The sequence below is a fragment of the Anarhichas minor genome, unplaced genomic scaffold, assembly GCF_050575085.1.
Source record: "Anarhichas minor isolate MPS153535 unplaced genomic scaffold, ASM5057508v1 ptg000014l, whole genome shotgun sequence".
Lineage (NCBI taxonomy): Eukaryota > Metazoa > Chordata > Actinopteri > Perciformes > Anarhichadidae > Anarhichas > Anarhichas minor.
Window position 1 is genome coordinate 827,656 of NW_027466460.1, and position 9,647 is coordinate 837,302.

The 9,647-nt window shown below is 41.7% G+C and overlaps 1 protein-coding gene across 1 annotated transcript in view; it reads right to left on the reverse strand.

The window, feature by feature from the left end:
• LOC142950069 (uncharacterized) overlaps positions 1–5,150 on the reverse strand; it is a 32,615-nt gene extending 27,465 nt beyond the window's left edge. The window contains exons 1-3 of the mRNA XM_076091973.1: positions 4,709–5,150; positions 2,856–2,932; positions 2,279–2,393 (exon numbers count right to left, since the gene is read on the reverse strand). Of these exons, the coding sequence (XP_075948088.1) occupies positions 2,279–2,393; positions 2,856–2,932; positions 4,709–4,991 (475 nt within the window). The 5' untranslated portion in view covers positions 4,992–5,150. The remainder of the gene's footprint in view (positions 1–2,278; positions 2,394–2,855; positions 2,933–4,708) is intronic.
• Between the last annotated feature and the right edge of the window lie 4,497 nt (positions 5,151–9,647).

Genomic DNA, 9,647 nt, shown 5'->3' on the forward strand with positions numbered 1-9,647 from the left:
TGGTTCAGTTTCTTTCCTCTGTATACTTTTATAATGACACCCTGAGCTTAATAGTGCTATTCACACATTTTCTGAGCTCCTCTCTGTACAAATGAGGAAATGCACGGATGCCAAAAAATATTCTGATATATTAAACTTTGTGCACATCTACTAGTGCCCAATTTCCTTTTGTGAATCCCAAATCAACTTGGACATGTGGATAAGCCTCACATCCCGCCCTCTACACGCCCACATTCAACCATAAATGGTCAATGCAAAGCACCTCATGAATGTTGCATAGAAATTACGTTCTTTACGGTGACTCACGGCAACTACGGAGAGGGTGACCAAGAAAAGGATATTTTTCGGACACAGAAATCAAAGTGCTTGTGGGTGAGTTCATCCCTGAACACTTGTTCCCTCCTAATTCGTCCTTTCACGTAGTCCTCTAGCGGTGACAGTGCACCCATCATGCAGCGTTACAACCAAGGTGAACACAATTTATTTAAGGTTTGCTATGGTGAGCTTGGCCTGTATAATGATGATGACTCATAATGAGGGTCATTAGCTTTATTTACAGACTTTGCCTAATTTACACATTGCACATGTGCCGGGTGAGGTGACTGGAGAAGGCAGAATGTGTGTCTCCATCGCCCTCTGATAGTTGAATCGGATAGCTGTTCTCAATTTGTCTGAAGTATGCTGTATATGTCCCTGTAGAATGAAACATTCTGTAAATGAATAAATAAAGTTGTGGTCACTGCAGCTATTTTAATGCCAATTCTGCCAGTAAAATCTGTGAAGCTTTCCCCAATACCCGAACCTCGAGCTCTTTTATGTAGGAACAGTCCCCTGATGCCTTGGCTAACTCTTTCAACAATAGCTGGCTCCCAATCCATGGCCATGCTCCTCTCCAAATCAGGAAGAAAAATCCTAATGCTTATCCATGACTCAATGAGACAATGGATGTTTATTAAAGGCTAAGAGGTTATTACTCTCCCTTAATATCCTTAGAAGTCACATCATCAACTATTAGACAACAGGTTAAGAGGCAAGATCAGCCTATTTATCCAATTTGATTTCCAGAAGGTTTTATTGAAAGTTATTGATTCTGTTGTGAACGGTTCCTCCACTTCTAACCCTGAACCGAGCCGTGAATGAGCAGAGGGATTTCTGAATTACTTTGTTAAAAGGTTGGAGGATATTAGGACTCTGATTGTTTCAGACATGCATGTCCTATTTGTCCCCCCCCCCCCCCCCCCAAACTATGCAGTGCTGACCCAATTTCAGCCAATTTCCCTCTCACTTCTAGAAACTCTCAGATTGAATCATCTTCCCAGCTCAATATTATTCACTCTAAACTTTTAAAAGATGTACTGCACACTGTCAGTCCCTGCATTTCATCAATTATGATTTGCTGCTCGGCCACTGGTATTTTTCCCTCTTCTTTTAAAACAGGCAACTATACAACCTGTCTTAAACTGCTCACTCTCGTAAACACTGACCTATTTCTAAAATATCGTTAATATCTAGGGTTAAGGACAGTTATTTCCTCTCTACATAGTACGGAGACAGCCTTAGTTAAAGTGACAAATGACTTCCTGTTTGCTGCAGACAAAGGTGGAAGCTCCATTTCGGTCCTGTTAAGACTTGAGGGCTGCCTTTGATACAGTGGACCACTGGCAAATGGTAAATGGACTTGCATTTGTAAAACACCTTTCTAGTCTTCCGACCAATCAAAGTGCTTCACACTACATTTCTTTACCCATTCACGCACATTCATACACCGATGGTAAGCCTTCGTGAGCAATTTGGGGTTCAATCTGTTTTTACCTCTTAACTTTTTTAAATATTAAGCTTTTTTGAATTTTTTCATTTTTTTTTAACCATGTTAAAAAAAGGATGGACGCTTCATAGAGCAGGTCAGGCTCCGTTTCAGCAACTTTTGCAATGCAACGGCGCATTTAATAATATTATAAGTGACAAAGTGCTTTCTTGAGCATTTAAGTCCATCTGTGAGACATAACTGTGATCAAATATTCTAAACTCAAGGTTCACCTGATCAGGGCCAGAAAAAGCAACTAGGTGGACCTTGAGTTTAGAGTGTTTCATCACAATAATATATGCCGTGACTAAGATCTACTAATGGAGAAAAACTGACTGGTCGACTACAGTCCAGACGAGGCTTTACTCTATTATATCTTCATATTCTTTGTTTGTATTAAAACCAGAGTAAACATTGAAGCCATAAGAATAATCAGTGAAACACAGATGTAATCCTTCACAGAGCCACACTCACCAGTAGACAGGTCACACTCTGCCCTAATGTTGACCTCCACCTTGAGGTCCAGGTTGCAGTCGTCGCTCTCCACTTTCTCCTGCTTCACCAATGGCAGCAACGTGGTCTCCTCCTGCTGTGACACAGTGAAAAGCAGCTGGAACATGACATAGACATTTATTTTCATCGCACAGTTCAAGTTGAACCTAAAACTCAGACCTAGGACCATGTTCCTACATGTAGGCTACACTTAAATCCACGATGTCATAGCGGACCGTGTCAAGTTACAAATCCTCCACTACACATTGTGCCATGCAGAATAGTGAGGGAAGCATGATGAAATTTCATGATTTCACTTCTATAAAAACACTGGCGTTGAGTGTGTTGATGTGGTTTTAGCGGTTTGGTCTACTTGAGTGAACACTACACTACACAAACTTGAAGTTTCCAGGTCACCAATAAGTGTCATCTCTTCTGCCTTCAGCTTTATGTTCTCAGAGGGGAGAGTGGATGCCTTACATACAGTGCAGTATAACCTTGAAATAGTGCTCTCAAGACTCAATAGACCTTATTTTTGAAAATCATTCTGCTGATTTACCTTTGAAATGTGATGGAAGGTTTTGTCTATAGAAGTGGCAGGAAGAGGCGGCACCACAGGCTGATGGTTGTCAGCTCCTGAAAAAATAGCACAGAACACTGAGCTAGTATTGTCCACAGCTTTTCCTGCCTTTTGAGCTTGAGCCATGTTGGCTGTGTCATCATTTACCATTGTACAACCTATCTCTTACAAGAAAAGTCTTAGCTTCTGAATGAGCTCCTACAGCTTCAGACTCTCGTGTTGTGCGATTATGTAAAAGTATCATGTGATTTGCAGTCAAAGACAGAGAGAAAATGTAGTGACAAGTACTAGCACGACGTATGATAGTATGATATAGTATTTCGTACTAGCATTCATCCAACCATCAGCTGATAGGAGCAGAGAGTGTCCTAAAGCTGATGATGATTGCAAAGAATCTATTGATGGAAGTATTTGTTTATTTATGTAGGAACAGAAAAGGGATTTCTGGCACAACTTCACATACTTCTGATGGATATGCTATATATGCACGGCAATGTATATTACTATTATTATTATTATTTATACTACTATTAGTAGTTAGTCTCTAACTGTGCCTGTCTGCTGTTTGTTGCTGAGCAGGTAGTGTATCGGAGCACTGTCACAGAAAACCGCTACCTGCTGCTGCTGCTAACAAGGCTGATGAGAGCCATGAGACTGAACCAAAACAGTTAACTTCCCTAAAGCGGGATTTGGCCACTTCGGTAGTCTAACTCTAAAAGCCTCATATTAGCTTCCGTTTTTATTAAGGTCCTTCAAGTCATTTCTACAAATAATTTAGGTTTCTCTTTGCAATCAGTATGAAAAGCAGGGAAGATTGTAGTGACACATCCTGTACATGTGGGCATGTGACTTCTACTATAATAGAGAGAACATATGCTTTCAGGAGGGTCATGCTTTATTGCCTAATTTTGAGACTCATTCAAGGTTACAAGGTTTTTACTTGTCATTGTACGACAAGGTTGCACAACAAAATGTAGATTGTAATCCCAATTTGCTACATAGGAAAGAAAAAAAAAGAAAAAACAACAACAGCTATATTACATATGGAGGGTGGAGGATGAGTAATGGAGTTGCACTGAGGAAAGAAGCTGTTCTGAAGTCTGGTGGTTCGGCAGCTGATACTTCTGTATCTCTTTCCAGACGGCAGCAGGGAGAACAGGCAAACGAAGGCCGGGTATTTCAGCAGAGAAAAACTCTACACATTGAACAGAGTGGAAGCAACGAGCCTGGGAACGCCTCGGGATCCCCCAGAATGAGCTGGAACATGTTGCCTGGGAGAGGGAAGTCTGGGTCAGCCTGCTTGGCCTGCTGCCACCGCGACCCGACCTCAGATAAGCGGAGGAAAATGGATGGATGGAAGCAATGGGGGTTTGCTGGGAGCCCAGGGAGGGTCATTTGAATAAATACACATTTGGACAAAACCAAAACTCTCTGCACATAACTGCACTAGAACTGTCATTTTGGCCAGCCCTGCCACACGGTGCATTAACATGTGAATATAAGGGCCCCGAATGATGTTGAGGTCCACAGTAGTACAGGAGCCACAGGGCACGGTGTGTGTGTGTGTGTGTGTGTGTGTGTGTGTGTGTGTGTGTGTGTGTGTGTGTCTGTGTGTGTGTGTGAGATCAGTCATGACAGCAGAGCTGGATGAAGTTAGAGCAACTGTGTGGTCTCATTGAGATTAAAGACATCAGCCACCACATTGCTGTATGAGGGCATAGGTGTGTCATGATGCTCTCGGACGTAATGTAGCAGTGATGATGCAACGCACTTGGCCAACTGCAGCCCCTGCCTTTATTTATTTATTTAACCTTTATCAATTACCACCTTACCTTCGGATGGCCTAAAATGAACGGCGTGCGCTTCCTCCCGCTGACTCCGTCTCCTCGTCTTCCTCTCGTAGCTCCGCATCTTCACGTCGATCTCTCGCAGCTTCCTCCGCAGCGCGTCGTTCTCCCTCTCGCTCTTCTCCCGCTCCTGGTCCATCTGGGAGCGCAGCGCTGCGTAGCCGTCGTCCACCAGTTTGCAGATCTCCGCCACTGCCGAATTTGCCAGTATCTCGATAATCGAGGCGATTTGCGCTTGGAAGCCAACGCAGTCCGCCATCATCATCATCGCCAGGCCCGTCTGTCTCTGCTCCTGCACGGACAGACAGATGCGCGCGGCAGACGCCTGCTGCTGCTGCTGCTGCTGCCGCGGTGCACGTGCATGAATAGATCCGCGCACCAATATGTGACGGCTGAGTGTTTCGCTCACTCTGTCCGCCTTGTTTTTTTATGTCCTCTAGAATGTTTTGGGCTCTTCGGGGTGAGAGAGTCGCCTTCTGATGATGTCAGTTTGTTGTTCAGCATCACTTCACAGGCAGCTGTGTCCTACGGGTACGTCCCATAAGTCTCTCGGTTGCACCCGCATTTCCCTCACTTTGCATCTTTTACGCAAGAAACCACGCTAGAAGAGAGGAAACGAGGAAATCTGTTCTTTTCTTTTTTTTTTTTAGAGAAAAGAGACCTCCTTTCCTCTGAAGCGTCACGTGAAGCGACGTCTGTTTCTGATCACAGCTGGATCAGCTGTCAGTCGGCTTTAACAGCTGGAGAGACTTGTTGGAGTGTGTGTCTGCACACATGATCGCTGTGCTAATATTAAGACACACAGTTATCATGAATGCGCAGAGCAGCAGTGTGATCTCTGTGTGTTACCTGATTAACAAGCATTCTGTATTTATACTGTGTTCTGTGTCCCGATGAGAGGCGCGCGGATATATTTCTACTGGCAGATTGATGTTGTATTCATTCATTATTTGCGTCTGCATTTATTGATATTCTGATAGTGAAATCATTATTTGATAACCCAGAATATGATCATTTTGAACACTGGAAATTATTGATTAGGCTAAATGTTTCGGGTAAAATTGAAATGATGTAGCTCATATGAAACCTGACCCTCAGGCATTATCATCCTCACGTCACGCTTAAATTATGTAAAAAAAAAAAACATGTAGTATAATCTGTAATATGAAGTAGGCTAGCTGCCTTTTGATTTGATTCTTACAAAACCGTATGTTGCATTTCCCCTAATTGGTAACACTTTATAATAACTGCACGCTATATGCAGCATTAAAGTATGAATAAACACTTAATTCATCATAAATAAACATTGTTCCTACATTTATACACATTACTATTCAATTCATAAACATATCTATAAATGTTGTATTCTTGATGAATTAGCTAATCTATAATGTGTTTAATGATTGTATTTTTTAATACTTATAAATAGTGGATTCCACATTTCAAAATTAAGTATTATATTAATAAAAAACAATTATTTAGGAGTTGTCAACAGTTCATAAGATCATTTATAAAGTGCTAAATGCTTTAATAATTGTACATTTATGCATGCATTTATACATATGCATTTGTACATTTATTTAGGCATGCACTAATGGTGAGGGAGTGTGTTAATAGATGTTTAAAAAAAATGAAATTCATGATTAATTTAGGTAGTTACTAGTCGTTAGTTAAGTATTTTGTGGGACCTCTTCTAAAGTGAGGACTATCTGTCTCACAAAGTATTCACAAATGATATTGAAAGGCCGGTAATACCTGATTCCAGCTGCAGCCCAAGACTCACAAGTCTCAAAACATTTTCTCAAATGATTTTCTATGAACATTTGTTATTACATATTTATTAATTTGAGACAGAAAAAAAAAATACTTTCAACACATGATCAAATAATACATGAAGTATACATTTAATGACAGTACAAAAACTTCAACTACACTGATTCTTTGGAGTTTGTCTCGAAAATCTCAGATAAAAAGACACATTCTTGCCATCTCAGCTCTTTCACACGAGGTACAGTGACTAAATATGACTCCTTGTACTTTCTTAAAATATCATGAACCAACATGCCAAACGCACCATCACAGTGTTTCTTTGGGAGCCATTCATTCCACTCAATCGCTGCAAGATGGTCAGAAAGCAAACTCTCAGGCTACATCCACACTATTGCGCTGAAACGATCTCTATCCTCACAATGTCTCAGTATCATTGTAGCTCCAATAACAGCTGCTTCCTCCGCATGTCGGCAGTAGTATAATTAATAAATGCAGATGTTACTGCACAACAGCTGCTAGTATAGACAACAAGGTCAGCAACGCCTGCAATCTGGTATCCATGTTGAATTTAACCACTGGTAGTCGATCGGTAATCAAGGCTTTTGTTGTTTGTTTTGTAATGGCGGCGTGACCAATCAGGGAAGGACACGTCGTGACTGCTAAGATCCAATCAAGTAGCGAACGCGGGTGTCTACCTCATCGTTTGCAAAGGTCCCCGTTTCCGCCCGTCCACACTACACCGCAACCCTGTTTTCAAACCAACACGACTTCGGTAGCATTTTCAAACGCCTCCATTTTTGGGGTTCTAAAACTCCGGAGTAGTGTGGGCGCCAGGCAGGAACGTAGCAAAAGATATGCGTATTAAAAACGAAAACGTAGTAGTGTGGATGTAGCCTCGGTGTGGTTTCCCCTAAGCCTCTGGATCTGCTCCCTGTAGGATTTCCAGGCCCTCTCAATATGGTGGGTATGGGCAGAAGTGTGGGGATCTATATACCACCTGCTGTGGATGACAGTGTGATGGTTGTATCCTAGTGCAGGGAGTATGTCACTGACAGTTGATGATCCAAGCCTCACATGATGGGCAATCAAGGGGACTAGATCTTCTCCCCACTAGACGCAGAATAGGCTTTCCAGATCCTCGCCCTTGGTGATGCCTCACACCTAACATCCCAAAGACCCACTTCTTTCTTTCCCACCAACCAGCCATTCTTCCTCTCCCATACCGATGCAGAAACAAAACAAACACAGACGTAAACAGATACTTTATCCTAACTATAACTTGGTTGACTATATTTCACGATTACTTAAAGTGATTGTTATTAAAACACACCTTTCTTTTGTGCAGAAAAAAGGGCTCTCATCAATCACAACAAACTCCCTTCTCCTACCAATCGGCTGGCCTGCACGCCTTCTTAACCTTTCAACTGCTGTGACACAGACCTTCCTTATTTTTTAAAACCATTTTACTAAGTTGCTAAACGGGCTACAGTGGTGTGACCCATCATGCCAATCTGCCGTAGTCGTAAACCCTGAGAAAATCTTCAGAGGCAAATAAAAAAAGTAATGTTTAGGTGTCTGTAAAAATCATTGACAAAAAGTCCTATCCATTACAAAGAACTGGAATGTTGTGAGCCTATGACTATGTTATTATCGTTATTGCTTGCCTCCTTGCACATGAATTGCATACAGTTACTCAGGGAGATCTTTGAGCGACTGAAGTGTGACTTGTGCCTGACAAAAATGAGTTTTTCCCTTCTCCATATGTGCTGCTTGTCCATAGATCCTATTTAAAAAGAACAGTGACATATAATAGTTTTTTAGAAAGGGGCCTCATGCAATTCTATACGCCCCAACGCCCTGCACTGCCACACACACATCAACACACAGCCAGCAGCGTTGATGTTAGTCTACCTTTACTTATTAAATCATTTAGTTCATACCAAGCATATAGCTCTCCACTGTTTGCCCTTTTCTTCAGTTTCATGTCCCGGCGGCATATTCTGCATTTGACTTTTGTTTTTAGCGATCTCCTCTTCTGAAGCCACTTTATCAGCTTCAGGGTGTTCTTTTGTGGTTTTTTTAGCGATGTGATCATTAACAATCCTCTTTCGCCAAGTGAATCTGCTCATTGTTAGCAAAAACAATAATACTAATGAGTCACAATCATGCTTTCAATACATCATCAACGTGGGACAAAGGAAAACCCCTGACCAAAGTTGAAAGGGCGTGTTGACCCGGCTCAGAAAGGGGTCACTAGCAAGCTAGTCACGAGCTGGAGGTCCTGAGACTGGCACACGTAACCACGTCAACTCAGTTGTAAACAGAGCAATCCAGGAGACAACTTCACGATGTAACGATACTGTATTTCTTTTGATATCAGAGAGAACAAATCTTTTGTTTAGCCCGCTGGGGTACGATTGCATCGTCGGCCAAGCCGAGAAAGAATTTGGTCAATTTTGTCTAGAATCTTGTTTCAAATCTCGGCATTGACATAAACCCCAAAGCATTCACTGAGAAATACAATTCTACCTAATTCACCTAAAATATGTTAAATGTAGAGGTATGCACATTTCTCCGTCACAGCATGTTAACGTTAGATGACCATTTATTTGTTCATATGAATGTAGTGATTCAAATATTTTAGGCTTATAGCATGCCAAGACCAGCAGATAAGGGAAATAGAACATTCTAGATGTATTCAATAATACACAATTACTTTCTATTAGGTGTGTCCATAGCCCCTACTGCACTACTGGCAACCAAAAAAAAAAAAATCCCATGAGTTGTAGGTGTGTAAGCTGAGGGCAGAGTGACGAAAGGAGAAGATTGATGAGCTAACCATGGAGAGAGACTATCTGAAAGAACAGTTGGCATCAGGTAAGTCTCTGAACACACAGTATGTAGTCACATGATAGTACAGTTGGGTCTTATAATGTGATTGTAGTAGGATATGCATACACACGTGTTCCTTTGTGACATATGTGCTGTGAGCCTTGTGTTTGTAGTTGCATCTGTTTAAACAGTTCTTAAAATAAGAAGACACATGTTCCTCCCAAGCAATCCACATGTCTTCAAATTCCTCTTGTGAAAGCTCAGTGGAATCTTCCTCTGATACTCTGTCTGACTCCTCCTCTAACGTCCTCATTAGAGAGGG